At 44.6% G+C, this 17,081-nt stretch overlaps 1 protein-coding gene across 1 annotated transcript in view; it reads right to left on the minus strand.

Annotated features, from left to right (window-relative positions):
- Ints3 (integrator complex subunit 3) overlaps window positions 1–17,081 on the minus strand; it is a 42,573-nt gene that overhangs the window by 16,034 nt on the left and 9,458 nt on the right. Inside the window, exons 2-9 of the mRNA XM_031374615.1 lie at window positions 16,200–16,283; window positions 13,665–13,748; window positions 8,070–8,183; window positions 7,736–7,820; window positions 6,090–6,156; window positions 3,880–4,024; window positions 2,653–2,782; window positions 1,208–1,305 (exon numbers count right to left, since the gene is read on the minus strand). Coding sequence (XP_031230475.1) covers window positions 1,208–1,305; window positions 2,653–2,782; window positions 3,880–4,024; window positions 6,090–6,156; window positions 7,736–7,820; window positions 8,070–8,183; window positions 13,665–13,748; window positions 16,200–16,283 — 807 coding nt within the window. The remainder of the gene's footprint in view (window positions 1–1,207; window positions 1,306–2,652; window positions 2,783–3,879; window positions 4,025–6,089; window positions 6,157–7,735; window positions 7,821–8,069; window positions 8,184–13,664; window positions 13,749–16,199; window positions 16,284–17,081) is intronic.

The following is a 17,081-nucleotide window of genomic DNA, read 5'->3' on the forward strand; positions in this document are numbered from 1 at the left end:
TCACTCTGTAGACCAGGCTGGCCTTGAACTCAGAAATCTGCCTGCCTCTGCCTCCCAGGTGCTGGGATCAAAGGTGTGCGCCACCACTGCCCGGCGGACACCAAGTTTTAACACACATGTGTGATAGTTAATTTTATGACATAAATAAGATAGAGTGTCACTCTGGAAGATGGAACCAAATCTGGGATAATGTCCCTACCAGATTGGCCTGTGGATAAGGAAGGCTGTGGTGCATTTTCTTGATTGATGGTTGATGTGGGAGGGCCCAGCTCTCTATGGCTGACGACAACCTAGGCATCATAGTAAGGCAGAGCAAGCCGTGAGAGCTAGTAAGTAAGTGGAAACCCTCCACGGCTTCTGCTTCGGCTCCTGGCTTCAGGTTGAGTTCCCTAGTGATAGACTGAGTCAACTGGAAGTGTAAGTGAAACCTACTCTAGATTACAGTGGTTTTGTCTTTTTTAAACACAGGGTCTCACTTAGCCCAGGCTACCTTTGATTTGTAGCAGCTGTCCGTTACCAGCTTTCTTGTGATTATTTGCAGGTACCTCCGCACTTTTTTTTTTTAAATGTTTATGCATTTTTGGTTTTTGCTTCCTCGTTTGGACAAGGTTTCCCTATGCATTCCTGGAGAACCTCAAATTTGTGGCAATCCTCCTACCTCTGCCTTTCAAGCACTGGGATCATAGGTGTATGCCACCACACCTGGTCACTAATTTAAACTGTAACATTTGGCATGTAGCTACAAGAGGCAGCAGGGTCTCAGAAATTCTGTGCTGTCTTGGGAATCTGAAGACTGGGCTACAGAGGAGCTGTCTACAAAGTCCACTAAACACAGATTCCACAAACATCCTCAGAGACAGGAAAACCACAGTCCCCAGACAGTTTTACCACAATGCAACCATATTTGGTAAACAAAAGGCCTACCCTGCAGATACATCACCTGTGTACAATCACTGGCATGGCTGCTTTTAAAAACAAAACTTCCAAAGAGCTGGAATTCCATCTTGCTTATTTAACTACACTTCTAATTTTTCTTTTACTGCACTGTGCAATGTGCAAGCATAGACTGAACCAAGAATAGCTTCAAAAAGGTAAAGGACATCTAAAACTTCTAGTTGGTCACTTTCATGTGGGTCAGCAGCGACCAATCTGCACAGTGCTGACACCTGGCACCTGTGACCCCCTCCCTATGCAAAGATGATCTCACCCGGGATGTCATGAAGAGGAGCTTCGTTTCCATGTCTGGGGTTAGACGACAGGCTAGAAATTTTCGTGATGTTCTTGACTGAAGTAGCTGTAGGATACCTGAGCCAAGTGCAGAAGAGAAATGTAAAGGCCAGAGAAATGCAAGGCACAAGGCAAAACAGGGCCAGGGGTGGCTTAACTCCTGGGCCTATTCCAAGACAAGCCCTTGAGAAGGCCAGCAAAGGCATACAAGGTTGCCACCATTTACACCAACTACAGTGGTTTCCCTCTACTGGCCTGCCAGCCACCCATGATTTTATAGTTAGAAATACGTGGGAAATTCAGGGGGAAATATGGTGAGTCCTAACCTGCCTTCCTGTTACTCAGAGTGACACTATGAGATCCTAGGACCAATGTGACTGTGTGGTGCAGCCATAAACACTGCAATCAGAAAGACCTGTATCCAAATCCTTCCTGTTATTTACTGTGTGACCTTCAGCAAGTGACTTAATCTCTCTAAACCTCACTTTCCTGTGTAGAAAGTGAAACATTCATCTTAAGGGCTGTACAGACGATTAAAGGAGCTGGCACACACCCTCTGACAGAGCCAGACACCCCGACATATGCTTAAGTAGCACTGTCTTCTCTTTGTCCTCACATCCCAGGTCCTAGATGACAGCCTTCAGCTTGTGTGTGTACACACATCTGTTTTGTGCAGAACTGTTGGAGGTGTGAGGAGGAAAAAAAAAATGAAGCTACTGAGTTGCTGTTCAAAATACAAAAGGATTCTGGGTAAGTCAAAAGGACAGGAAAACCCTTGCCAGGAGAAAGCACACACACACACACACACACCCTCTGGAATAAGAGGCCAGAGCCATTTCTTTTTCTTTGGAAGCCATCTCTTCCAGGACTCACTGGACCCTCTGCTGACTGGACCTTATGAGTCGCCCTCTGACTCCCTGTCTACCACAGTAAAGCTGGAGACTTGGACATCGCCTTGACAAGGAATGGTGGGAAGGAGAGGACATCTTTCTGTCCCACAGTTGTCCTTTAAACTTCTTAATTTTAATTTACTGCTGCATGTATGTGGACACACACGTGTCACAGTGGGTGTGTGGTGGTCAGAGCACAACTTTGGGAATGAATTCTCTCCTTCTACCACATGGGTTCTGGGGATTGAACTCAGGTTATCAGGCTTGGGATCAAGTATTTTACCCACTGAGCTATCTTAAGGCCTTGTCTGATTTTTTTCTTTTTTTAGGAACAACGGCAGCTGAAACCAGCCATGTAGGCTCTAGCCAAAAACTACACAAACTGTTCTGAGCCTCTACCATTCCCATACCTAGATGGCATAGTATGCCCTATTTCAAGCTTTCCCTGACTATCAAAATCTCTTGTAGGCCAACTCTGCCCCTTCCAATCCAATCAGGACATACAAGGACAATGCACAACCAGGTGCTTACTTACCTGTGAACTGAGGGCTCAAGGCCTGAGGGTTATGGATGATATCTTTCCACAGCAGTTCAAATTCTGGTATCCTAGCAACATTCTGAAGTAATCTTACAAGGTCCCGACCAATCATCAAACATTCCATGAACTGGATAGGAGGGAGATTGGACAATGGGGAGCAGGAGAGAGAATAAAAATATGAATTGTTCCCCTTCTGGAGGAAGGACAAAAGAATAGCATGTTCTATGGAGGACAAAAAAAAAAAAGTCCTATGAAGGGACCCTAACCTGATTCGCCTGGAGCAAGGGATTGCTGGGAGAAGAAAGGAGAGACTGGGGACCATGTCAAGGATAGAGGTGTCTGGGAATGGCTGGACCATGCAGACTCTTAGATCTTCAAGTCCCTTCTCCTCTCCTTGATTCAGTTCAAGGGAACTGATTTTAAAAGTATGGAGCTGGGAAGAAGCACCCATATATCCTATCCCAAAGTTCATTCTGTCCATCAGGAAAGACAATTTGTGATAAAAGGAAAGACCTGATCCGCATGTTCTAAACAATACTGATTAACGCCATGCGCCTAGACAATTATGTGAATGCACTTTAATTTTTTTAAAAAAGATCTTTATTTTATGTGTATCACTGTTTGCCCACATGTATATATGTGCACAACATGCCTACAGAGGCCAGAGGAGAGTGCTAGGTCCCCTGGAACTGGAATTACATATGGTTGTGAGCCACCCTGTAGGTGCTGAAAACCAGATCCAGGCCCTCTGTGAGGACAGCACCTGTTCTTAACTACTGAACTTTGATCTGATGTTATCTGATATTTCTTTTAACTAACTTTTCCAATGTAGTCAGTGTCCTCATCGCTTAGATCTAGAATATCTCTCTTGGGAGAAACTATAGTAAATAATTCATAATCTACCCAAGTAACATACCAATTACTTCTGGGGAGGTGGGGTTCAACAGACAGCAGCGGGCACACAATAGCTGCTGTCTGTTGTACAATAATGTAAACTGAAACTGACCAGAAAAGCCCTGAGTGCTGGCATTATATATGGCATTTCTAGGAGCAGGGGGTATTCCACTCCAGTTCCCTGTCCTTTGCTCTTAAGCTGTCTAGGAGTGATGAAAATACCACACTAGAACCACCTGCACCTCTAACAAGGTATCTCTGGCCCAGAAGCATAAAGGCCACAGGGATACCACATCATGGCATCACTTCCTCATCCTGTTTGCCCCTTACCCGTTCCCGAAGCAAGGAGATACAGAAGTCAACTTCCTTCTGTCGAAGGGTCTGGAGCTGGGCGGTCCCATGGTGGTCCACAATAAGTCGGAGGTATGTGTACACAGCCATGGCAATGAGGATGCTGCTCTTCAGGACCCACTCCCTGCAGGAAGGGAAGACACTGCACCTATCTTTTGCCTAGACCTCCTCACCCCACAGGGCTGTATCTCATACCGCTATGATGATCACACACTGAGAGTAATGGCTTCTGTGTTTTGAAGGTTTCACTCTGGCTGTTATTATCTGACTATACGTTGACTAAGGAAGGTAAAGGTAACTAATTTCCCTCACCAGATAGATGCCTCACAAAGGAAGGTACCAAATGAAAACAGCCAAGACCCATCATATCTGAAGTGGTGTATGTTACGCTTGGGAGAGAGACAAGCTACATTTCTCCTGCTGAACTATGGAATGTGTTTTCTATTAGTAGTTCTCTTAAGTGTGATGCAAAGACCTCTGGGGATTTCCAGGACCTTTCCAGGACCTGGAGTTCTTAGAACACATTGTGCTATGCCTCTACCAGGCTTATTATTATAGCCAACCAAACCACAAACCTTTCCCTGGCTCTACCACTGACCCATCCTCAGATAATGAGTCGTCTGCCCTAACCCAAAATCTGGGAGGATTTGGGGGTGTAGGGGAGGTATCTGATTTTAGCCGGCAAAGCCCATTTCCCCAGAGTTTCAGAATTTCCCTGGAAAACAGAATGACAAAAGCATTCTCTGCTTCCAGCAGCTTCAAAGGGGCAAAGGTAAAGACGCGGGGGGGGGGGGGGGGGGGCCCTCACACACTAATGCTGCCTCTAAGTGCCAAGTCGTCTATAATTGCTTTGACACCCCTGCTGAAAGGCAGAGAACTAGAGGAAGAGTTTAATTAATGTAACCAGGCAACTTCCTGATTCAGGAAAAGTAATCAAGCTATTTCATTAACTAGAGACCATGGCCTTCTCTTTCCTTCTTTCTTTTTCTTTTGTGTATGTGGAAGCTGTTTTTCGAAACAGAGTCTTGCTATATAGCCCAGGTCAGACTTGAATTCAGAGTAATTCCCCTGTCTCAGCCTCCCAAATGCCAGGACTATATGCACTCACTACAAGGCCCAGCACTGTCCTTTTGTTTTCACAAAATGGAAATGCTACCCAAGGACATGTGCTTCCTTTTACCCCACCCCTACACCCCCTCCAGCATCCCTGAAAATACGTGGAGAGGTTAGGAAAACAGGATAGTAGCTAGAACACAATTTTAAATGCCAAGGAATGGCACGAGGAACAGAATGAGAAGAACCACTGTGGAGGAAGGTCAATAGCAGAGGCGAAGGACAAATGTGCTGTGAGGATGGCATAATGAAGAGGAGAGGGAGGTGGAAGGAATAGCCTTACGCCAAAGGTAGCAGAGAAACAGAGACCTAAAGAGAAGCAGAGGCTAGTAAGAAACTCCTAGGAAGTTCCACTGCTAGTGTGATGACCAGCCCCAGTGCAGCTGCATAACTGAGTCCAGGCCACTAGGTGGCACTACAGAGCAGGACTGGGCAGAACATAGCTCTCTCGATTATGATTCTTTTAAATTGAAATGAATATGAACAATATTAGGCCTCTCTCAATCATTTGGCTACTTGATGTCCTTACTCAGAAAGAGACGCTAAAAAGAAGTGACACAGAAAATGGGACTGTAGCATCAGGGGGAAGACATAAGCAAATTTACATACTAGACCAGCCCTCACACAGCCCTTCACTTTGTTGGGAAAAGGACCCAGAAGATCAAATGTGGCCCCATGTCACTCTATAGCAGGAGTCTCTGCTCCCTAGTCACCTACATCGCCCTTGTGCCATTCCAAAAAAGAGCATGTGCTGGCCTGAGAGGCTTGGAGGGAGGAGAGGTACCTGCCAGGCTCATGTGGTTGGCTGGCCCTCTGCTGAGCTCATTTCCCTCTCAGTTCCCCCAAATATAAACATTCCAATGAGGTCTGGGTTGAAAATAAACCCTTATCAGATGAAACCAGATTTTCTGGGCTCTAAGATATTTTAGCAAGCTCCTTCTTTCCCACTCCATCTTTTGGCCTTAGTTCTTCATCTGCCACCATCAGGCTTGCCACACCTTCCCCTTGCCTCAGAGCCACGAGCCTTTCTTCCCCACGTACCATACTCACACCCCACCCTTCATGGTAGACTCTACCTCTGCTCCGTCAGGATATCCAGAACACTTTCTGCCAACCAGATATTTTTGGCTGTAACATCGCCACCTGATTTCAAGGGGGTGGGAGGGGAAGAATCAGAATACAGTAGCTCTAATTAGCAACTCAGCTAATTGAATAAATCTCTTCAGTCACCCTTCTGGTCTACTCTCCCACCACTACTGCTCTGAATGCTAGAATAAACCATCCTCTCTTTTAGGATTAAAAACTTTTCCCTTTGCCTTGAAAGAGAAAGGGAAAGAATGTTCTAGAACTGCCCCTCACCAGAGAGGATATTGTTCTATCCAACCGAACTGCAGAGGTCATGTTTTGTTCCTGAAAAGTGATGTCTGAGAAAGGCAGACCATGGAAGCCCCAGTTGAAAAGCAAAGGTGGTATCTGAACCAGGGCCTGAGAGATGCAGGCAGCTGACAGCGGCTGCAGCCAGTGTCTGAATACCAGGGTGCGACTCAGCATCCTGACAGGCTAAGGGGTGTGTATACACCAGTCTTTGGATCTTGCCACTGAACTCCCTGGAGCAGAATTAAAATGCAGTGTTGCCAGACAAAAATATTGGGATGAGAAATGGGGCAGGGAGTGTCACACAGTTAAGAAAGTGCCAAGAAAGAATAAAAATAAATACTCAGCACATCAATGCTACATATTGCTCTGGGTCTTAGTGGAAAAAATCAGAGTTCACCTAGCTGCATCACAAAGATGAGGGCCATACACATGAAGCAGTTACATCAGTGTCAGAGAAAATCCTGAAGAAAAGACAAAGCACCGCCAGGTGTGATGATGGTACATGGTAAGAAGCTGCTGCAGGAGAGCTATGGATGTAGGCCAGCATGGGCTACATAGCAAGACTTTTTTTTATTTAAAAAGAAAAAAAAGGGGGGTAGGGGTGGAGGGAGTTGGGTGTAATATGCTCCAGAGGTGGAGTGCTTACCTAAGTTCATGAGGCCTTAGGTACAGTTCTTATCATCATGGGAAACAAAACAAAACAAAAACCAGGCATTGATGGTGAGGCAGAGCTACAGAGTTGGCCTCATTTTTACCTATTATTATTAATACTTTGTTTTGTTTCTTGTTTTTATCAGGAAATCAAAACACAAGCAATCTCAAAGCAGGAAAGGTGGCTTGAACAGACCTTTCTCATGTTCAATATTTCAGACAGATGTCACAGATGCGAAGATTAAAAAAACCCTAAATGTCAGGGACTATTCTGTGACACTGTCCCTCAGACTAGCTCCAGTCAGATGCCAAAATCACTAGGTACCCAGTGTTTAGAACAGGGGCGGAGCCAGGGAAAGCAGAAAGGCAGAGAGCAAATGGCTTCACACGATTCTCTCTGCACCCACTTCCTGATCTAGCATGCTCCTCAACTTCAGAGAAATGACTGGCTAACACAGACCAAATACCTGGACAGGTCTTAATTTAGCAGGAAAGAAACCAAGGCAAGACTCACTAATCCAAAAGCCCCCTGTGACTTTCTAATCTATTTTTTTTCTACAACATATGTGGCCAGGAGACATCTACACTAGGGTCCAAACCCCATCACTTGAGTTCCTCACAGGTACTCAATCCTTGTTTAGACTTATCTCTGAGCTCCTTCCCTTTCTTCTAATGCACTAGCTAGCAAGCTTACCTGCAATCTGCTTCATAAATGTCATGCAAACACCATCAGCTCCCAGAACTCCACTCTTTACTAGTTCCCGAACCAACCACACCAACTAAAGGAGAGAAAAAGACATTCAGAGCAGAGATGTGAATTTGGAAAAGGAGCCGACTCAATCGTGCAGTTTAGGTGCACAGTAACAGAGCTGCACCCCCATCCTCTCTTTAGCAGGTTCCCCTCTGGCCTACACCTCTGAGCTGTTCCTTTTCTTGTTTAGAGCTGGAGCTTGAATCTAGGCCTGTGGGTGCTAGGCACATGCTCCAGTGACACTCCAGCACCCCCTCTCTTTTCTTTCTGGCCTTACCTGAGTACGGCAGGTATCTTGCAACTTCAAGTACTTCTCCATAAGTAGCTGGTTGATTTTGTTCAGGACAATGTTCATACCATCACGACTCACCAGAGCCAAGTCCCGGTAACACTGTGAGAAGTAAGGTTTGTGAGTAGCTAGTGAGCAGAGATGTTGACCCCACAGCCACCATCCAATCCCAACCCCTTTCTCTTACATAGCAACATGAGGATTCTGAGAGGCAACTGAGAGGCAATGGAGCACTGTGTTCTCCATTCTTTCTTCTACAGGGCTCCTCCATTCCAAACCTACCCTCTTCTGCCTCTTGGTTTAGGGATGAAGGACTAAAAGATTCTCTAATAAGGCAAGAAAGCCTGCTGGGCAAAGCTCCTAGTCCTGTCTCTGTCCCCCAGCCTCCCTCTTCAGGAAGTGTCATACTGTTTGATGCCACAAGCTGAGCAAACCCAGGTGGAAGCCATCTGTGTTTTATCTGCCAGTAAAAGGTCACTGAAAAATGGGTTTGGGTGAAAGTCAAAAAGAAACCCAGAGGTTTTCAGACTTGCTGTAACCCAGCCAGATGCAGCAAAGGGAATATAAAGGGACCAGGGTCTAGGAGAAAGAACAGAAACAAAACTGTATTCTTAGCTTGATACAGCTGTACGTGCCTATAATCCATCCCAGCATTTGGTGGTTAAGAGAGGGAAATCCCAAGTTCAATGCTAGCCTGGGCTACACTGAACCAAAACCAAACACTTCCTTTTGTTTGAGACAGAGCCTTACATTGTAGTTCAGAATGCCCTGGAACTCACAAAGTAAGATCATCTTCCTGTCTCAGCCTCCTGAGAGCACAGGGATGTGCTACTAGCCTCTGTTAGCCAGACATGTATGTGGATGTGTATACCACTTTGATTCCAGCACTTGGGAGGCAGAGTCAGATGAATCTTTGTGAAGCCAACCAAGTCTACAAAGTGAGTTCAAGGCCAGCCAAGGTTACATAGAGAAAGCTGTCTCACAACAACAAACTAAAACAAACCACAAACCTTTATAGTTTTCTGTGAGTGTGTGGGTCAAAGGAAGGCTCTGTACAGCAAGTGCTTTTACCCACTCAGTCACTTTGCTGGCCCCCAAGCATGAACTTTATTAACTAAATGACTTTCTTCTGTTCTCCTGAATGACCTTTGCTTTTGCCAAATATTGATGTGCTTGGGGAGGGGAGCTTTAGCATATTCACCCCTGGGGGATAAGGAAGTGTGGATGTTTCTTCTGAGTCACTGCTTCCCTTTCCCTCAAACCTTTTTCTATCCTGCTTCTTTCTTCAATGAGGGCAGGCCTTAGGGAACCTCATTAGCTGCCTCCTGCCCTGCTGAGTTCTATCCTGTCATGGACTCAGTCAAAAGGGTAAAACATAACTAGATACTAGCTTCTTAGCTAGATAGAAACCTCACAAGACATCAAGATTAACAATAAGCCATGTGTGCAGGTACAGGCCTGTAATCTCAGCACTTGGGAGGTAGGAGGAGGATCAGGGCTTCAAAGCCATCCTCAACTACATAGAAAGTTTGAGGACAGTCTGAGCCATGGGAGATCCTGTCAAGAAAGAAGGGAAGGGGATATATCATGATGGTGAAACAGGGTCCCACCCCTAACCAAGAATCTATTTGCAATTGATAGCTGCTGGCAAAGGCAAAATTATAACAGTGTCACTGGGTGTGCCAACCACACTGTGAGGCAGAAGCTGACGACATGGAACTGACACCATGCTCTTTTATTATGGGGGCTTTTGTTTCATTTCCTTTTGGCACTTTTTGTCTGAGTGGGTTGATTTATGACTTGTTTAGATTTTCATTTGTATGTATGGGGTTTTTCATTTGTTTTGTTTGTTGTTTGTAGTTTAGAAAGAGTCTCTACATAGTTCTGGCTGTCCTTGACCTCACTAAGCAGAACAGGCTGACCTAGCATTCATGGAGATCCACCTGCCTCTGCCTCTCAGGTGTTGGGATCACAAGCATGTGCCACCATGCCCAACCACCATTCTTTTTAAAAGGTTTTTTAATTTTATTTATATGAATACCCTGTAGCTGTCTTCAGACACACCAGAAGAGGGCATCGGATCCCATTACAGATGGTTGTGAGCCACCATGTGGCTGCTGGGAATTGAACTCAGGACCTCTTAACTTTTAACTCAGTTAAACTCAGTGCTCTTTAACCGATGAGCCATCTCATCTCTCCAGCCCCCCCTCCCCCATCATTTTTATGGTTTTGGTTTGTTTTAGAGAGAGCACACATAAAATTAGGTAGATAGGGATATGGGGAGGATCTGGGAGAAGTTCGAGAAAGAAAAATGCTCAAAAAAAATTGAAGATGTTACTTATTATTTCCTGTATTTGTACGGGTGAAGAAGTAGGCTCAAGGAGTAGGAAGGGGAGGAAGAGGAGAGGAGGGACAGGAGGGGAGGGAGAAGAGAAGAGGGACAGGAGGGGAGGGAGGCAGAGCAGGGGAGAACAGGGGAGGGAGCCTGTCTGGGATGAGGTAAGAGATAGGAGAAAACTGGCATTAAGATGCAGCTAGTGACTCCCATCAATAATCCCAGCCAGACAGCATGAGCAGACCCTGTCACAAAACAAACAAACAAATCCAGGCAGCCTAATTCCAAATTCCACCCATAAGCACCTCACACACAACTATGAAAACTAAATAAGAAGACAAGACCACCAGTGATGAAGGAGAGAATTATGACAGCTGAGAAAGGACCCTAGTGTAAACTCTCTCACCCTAAGCGCTCTAAAGCATGGCCTTCAGGAGCAGCAGGAATCTCCCAGCCTGGGTGGGAAGAGGGCTCTCATCCTGCTCCCACCTCTTCCATCCTCAAGTCTACCTCATCTGATGAAAACATCAACAAAGATCCTGCACGTGCTACTTCTGGAGTCTCACACTCCAAAGAATGTATCCTTTGACTCTATCTAGGGGTAGATTGTTGAGAGATTAAAAACAGAAACCACAAGGGAAACAGCACAAGGCAAGGCCTCCAGTGAGCTTCTGCCGACATGCTGATCATCAGGGAATTGTTTTCTTGAGACTCCCCATAGGTAAGTCACAGAATATCCTAGGGATGAGGGAGGCAGAGATGGAAAGAAAAACCACACAAGAGCCTTGTCTGTTAAAATGAAAGATGAAATACCAGAAATGTAGACAGACTCAGGACAGGGAAGGAGAACAAATTTTTCAGGTGCTATGCGTCCAGAAGAAGAGCAGTAATCCTGCCTAACTCCACGCTCCACCAGGAATCTTCACCAATGTAACTTCTCATAACATGGAGCTGGGTACCAAGAATACCACATGCCCTGTGCTGCCAGCTGTGGAAATCTCTGTGCCAGTCTGCTGACTGTTTTGGAAGAGAAGCAGATAGGAGGAAAACCAAAAAAAAAACAAGGAGACACGCACAAGAGCAGAGGATCTTAAAGCAAAAGGACAGAGTAGTAGGGAGGTGGCCCTTTAGCCTGATCCTGGTGAGAATGTGATATAGCAGCACTCGAGCACAAAGGCTGCCTGCAAAAAGAGCCTAGACCAAAAAAGGCCTAGCACTGAGTCTGGAAAATCTGAGGGAGAGATCTGTGCACTGATGTTAGCTTTTCCAATTACCTTTTAACTGATTGCTAGAGCCTGCAGGGTTTAGACCCCAGCTTAGCCTCTGTACACCAGTCCCTCAAGCAGCCCTTACTCCAGATACTTAATTCAGGCAGCACATAGGGAAACTCTGTCTTAAAGGGGGAAAGTGTACAAGAGAAAATTAAACCACAGCTCCACTTAGCCACCTTTATCTTCGTCAACAATTTCCTTAAAATCAATGAGATCATGTTACTGTTTAGCATAACCAAATTAATGTCATCCATTTATCTCTAAAGATCTGAATGATAATTCAGTGTGAAATGAAATCCCAACACTTCGGAGGCTGAGGAAACCAGAGCTCAAAGTCATCTTGGAATATCTTAAAAAAGAAAGAAGAAAAAGGGGGAAAAGCACAAGTAGAATTCTACTTAACCACGTTCGAAATCACTGGTCTTTCTCCTGGGAAAACTAGAATACATTAAGAGCAGCTGTCTTCCCCATCAGCTTTACAGGCATCCCAAGCTGCATCAGAGAATTACAAAAGCAGGTTCCCACACCCACAATACTTTGTTGATGTAAGCATCCCTGTCAGGATACCAGGAGCATCCTTGTCTGCATCTCTGAGAATGAGTTTCCTTTGGTCAACCCTGAATAAATGACAAAATAGCTAAATTCCAAGACATTTTATGGGGGGGCCTGCAGTCTAGAGGTGGGAAAGCTACAAAAGCTTATAGTGGTTTTAGACACACAGAGCTGAAGACAACAGTAAGCAAAGAACAAATCTGTTTTCTCCCACACCACCTATGCTCAGAGAAAGGCCAGGAACCAGCTCCCCACACTTCTCCCTTCTGTCAGAGAGTTCCAGCCAGATCCAAACAAACTTGAACTCATTATGCCAAGACTCAAAAGACAGAAAGTTGCTGGGAGGTGGCAATCTGAACAAACAGTAGACTTAGTTTTACAAAGAGAACAGAAGCTGAGAACTATCCTGCCTGGCCCTGAACCTCCCTGGAGCCTCTTCTGTTTATGAAAAGGCCAGGCTGCTTCTTGGCAATACTCTTAGGAAGCCAGACTCCACTGTTCTCCGGAGTCATCTTAATTATTACATTAAGTCATTTAATCTAAAGGTTACATGCTACCATTTTAAGCCTGTTTTCTGTTCCTTTGTCAAAGCAGAAGCCACAGGCCACAGGCTCTCTTCTTGTGGATAAGAACTCCCATGGGCTTGGTTGTCCTCCATCTCCTCCATACCCCAAATTAAATGCCAATTTGGACCTTCCTAGTCTTACACCTGAAACTTTAACATTCATGTGTTTTCTTTTTCTCCAACTGCCTTTTCTTGCCTTTTAGTTTTAGTATCTGGGGACAGAAAAGACTCTAGCCAGAGACTAATGAATTCACTGAGAACAAGGGACTTAAGAACACTTTACAGACATAGTGATTCTGCTCTTATCCAGAGTGTAACTGCTGAGCAGTGGCGGTAGCTGGTGCACGCCTTTAATCCTAGCACTTGGGAGGCAGAGGCAGGTGGATCTATTATCAGTTCGAGACCAGCCTGGTCTACAGAGTGAGTTCCAGGATAGCCAAGGCTATACAGAGAAACCCTGTCTTGAAAAACCAAAAAAGAAAAAAAGAAGAAGAAGAAGGAGGAGAAGGAGAAGGAGAAGGAGGAGAAGAAGGAGGAGGAGGAGGAGGAGAAGAAACAGAAGGAGGAGGAAGAGGAGGAAGAGGAGGAAGAAGAGGAGGAGGAGGAGGAGGAGGAGGAGGAGGAAGAGAAGAAGAAGAAGAAGAAGAAGAAGAAGAAGAAGAAGAAGAAGAAGAAGAGGAGGAGGAAGAGGAGGAGGAGGAGGAGGAGGAGGAGCAGGAGGAGGAGGAAGAAGAGGAGGAAGAGGAGGAGAAAGAAGGAGAGGAGGAAGAGGAGGAAGAAGAGGAAGAAATGTGGCATAACTTCAGTTAGTGAGTAAAAGCTCCCTAGATTTAAATGATCCAGGGAAGAAGGTGCCTTACCTTCTGGGCTTGGGCAGGCTCAGTGAGAACAAGAGTAAACAGGCCTAGGCAAATCTCCTCATGCTGGGGAGGTCCTTTGCACACCTGGGAGGTGAGAAAGGAAGAGAATTAGTTGTCACTCACATGTAGGAAGCACAAGCACAATTTTCTCCTAGAGTCTCAGGACTCTTAATGGGAAAAATCAACTTTCAAATATGATTTCTGTGTCTTAATAGGAATGAGGCACCTATTCAGAAGAGAGGCAGGAAAGGGAAAAACTCACTGCTTTCTTTAACAACCTAGATCTAGAAAGTACAAGAGTGCTTAAGATGAGAAAAGCAAGGGAGCTGTGATGATCCTGCAATGGAGACATATCAACACCAACCAGAGAACCTCTGGGACTTTAACACAGAAATAATATCTGGTAATTTGCAAGTAAATTCTTAAATATTTATTCTGTAAGATTCCCCTACATCATTTTTAACTATTTTTTCAATCAGCATACAAAATAACAGGGTTCACTACAGTATTTTTACACATGTCATTATTTAAGTTTTTAGGTTTATCTTGTGTATGTATGGTATTATATGTGTATATAATCCATGTGTGTTGTATACACATGGTCAAAGAGGCCCACGGTGGATGTTGGGTTATCTTTCTCACTCAGTCTCTCTACATTTACTTTTGAAATCAGGTTTTTCACTAAATCTGAAGCTCACAGATTTAGCTAGGCTGGCCAGCCAGCCAATGAGCTTCGTCCCCACCACAGACCACTCTCAGGCCAGAGTTACATGCATTGGCGTCTATTTTATTAAGGGATCCATGCTCAGATCACCATGCTTGCTAGGCAGGTACTTTATTGATCCATCAGTGCAACCACATTACCTAAATTATTTTTCATTAATTAATGAGTATGGCCTGTGTGTCCCTCCAGAAGTCACAGGACAATCTGCAGACAGACAGTGGTTCCCCCTTCTGACATGTAGGTGTCTGGGACTGAACTCTGGCAGGCAGGCAGGGTTAGAGGCAGGCACTTTTACACACTGATCATCTTGTCAACTGCTATTATATAAATCCCTCACATGTGCTATCTAAAGATTTATTTTATTTATCTCATATATATGAGTACACTATAGCTGTCTTCAGACACAGCAGAAGAGGGCATCAGATCCCATTACAGATGGTTGTGAGCCACCATGTGGTTACTGGGATTTGAACTCAGGACCTCTGGAAGAAGTCAGTGGTCTTAACCAATGAGCCATCTGTCCTGCCCCACATGTGCTATTTAAAATTATTTAACTGCACTGATTGATAGAGGTAAAAGTAGAGGTAAAAGTTAAAATGTATGTAAGGATGATTTGTAAAGAAAGAAACTATAAGACAAGCATTTTCTTCTTCTTTTATAATTTAATTTATGCCTGGCAGTAGTGGTGCACGTCATTAATCCTAGCACTTGGGAGGCAGAGACAGGTGGATCTCTATGACTTAGAGGCCAGCCTGGTCTACAGAGTGAGTTCCAGGACAGCCAAGGCTATACAGAGAAACCCTGTCTTGAAAAACTGAAAAAAAAAAAAAAAAAAAATCAAAAACTTTATTTAGTGTGTACATGTACATACATGCCATGTTACATATGTGGTGGTGGTCAGAGGATACCTTGCTAGAGTGACCACTCACCTTTCACCATGTTGGTCCCAAGAGTCAAACAAACTATCATACTTGATTGACAGCAGGTACCACTGTCTACTGAGACATATGGCTGGTCCTATGACTTTATACTTTTTTTAACCTTGGAAATTTTTTTTTTTTTTTTTTTAAGAGACAGGGTTTCTCTGTGTAGCCTTGGCTGTCCTGGAACTCACTCTGTAGACCAGGCCTCGAACTCAGAAATCTGCCTGCCTCTGTCTCCCAAGTGCTGGGATTAAAGGCATGCACCACTACCGCCCGGCGGAAAAATTTTTTGCTAGGTGTAGTGGCACATGCCTTTAATTCCAGCACTTGGGAAACAAAGACGGGCAGATCTCTGTAAGTTCTGGACAGCATGGTCTACAAATCAAGTACCAGGTCAGTAAGGGTTAAGACCAAGTCTAAATAAATAAACAAACCAGAATTTACAAACTTTTAAAGAAAATCAGAGAACAACTCCTGGGAGTGATCCTCTCTTGCCATCTTGTAGAATCCAGGAATGAGAAGTCAAAAGTTACCAGGGATGCATTTAAAGCCCCTGACCTACTTGAGCCACCTAGCTGGCCAATAATTGAGCTTCTGAGTTGTTATGTAGTCAGGCAAGATGACACAAGCCGGCAATCACAGCACTGAGGAGGCTGAGGCAGAAGGATCTTAAATACGATACCACCCTGGATTCCATACTACTGTCAGGGCACAATGAAATATGGTCTCAAAAAAAAAAAAAAAAAAAAAAAGGCTCCAAGAAACAGACTCTAGTAGTGAGAAAGTAAAACCTGACTTAAGGAACCAGGATGTGAACTCAGTCCCTTTCCTGTCTGCATCTCAGAGCTTTCCCAGGCAGAATGGATATGAGGAGGACATGGTACTTACATACGCATTGAGAGCATCGTTGGCCTCTCTCTCGGAGACACCAGCGGTCATCGATGTGACAATACTCATGCACCTTTCCAACCTCTGGGGGGAGGGGTGAGAACAAGTGAAGAGTCCATCATAACACGGCCTGTGAAGTACTTTTGTCCCCAAAACATTTTAAAAATTCAAGCTTGATCATCCTTCTACTATGCTTTAAAACAAAAGAAAAGAAACAAGAAAGGAAGAAAAGAAAAACTCTTCAAGTAGAAATGGCCACTAACAAATGTGGAGAGATCTGTAGCTGACTCAGGCTGACATCACCTTGTGCACTAAAGCTAGTCGGTGATGCGTCCAGGAAGAATAAGCTATCTATAAACTTCATACTTACAGTGATAAATGTGGCCAGCCTGAGGATGTTCTCTTAACCAACTGACTAAAGCTACAGTAAGACAAACTGACACCATTTGCCTCTAAGAAACACTAGCAAGTCAGGAGTTAGTGGCACATGCTATAGTCCCAGATAACTAAGAGGCTAGGGTAGAAGGGTGCCTTCTGAGCCCAGGAGTTATGTACAACCTAGGTGACATGGTCAGAGTCTGTCCCAAAATAAACAGACAAACATGGAGGTGCACACCTGTACTTTGGGCACTCAAGAAGCTAAAGCAGGAGGATTTTTGAGTTCAAGGTCTTCTTGAGCTGCATAGTAAACCTTTGTATAAGTTGTCTTTAAATTTTGAATAGAAAGTTACTAAACTCTAAGAATCCTAACAGTCAAGCATAAGGCATAGGTTGTTTTCACTTCTGACTTGAGCAAACCAACTTTATAAGAATTTAAGCCGGGCGGTGGTGGCGCATGCCTTTGATCCCAGCACTTGGGAGGCAGAGGCAGGTGGATTTCTG

The sequence above is a fragment of the Mastomys coucha genome, unplaced genomic scaffold (assembly GCF_008632895.1).
Source record: "Mastomys coucha isolate ucsf_1 unplaced genomic scaffold, UCSF_Mcou_1 pScaffold16, whole genome shotgun sequence".
In the NCBI taxonomy this organism is placed as follows: domain Eukaryota; kingdom Metazoa; phylum Chordata; class Mammalia; order Rodentia; family Muridae; genus Mastomys; species Mastomys coucha.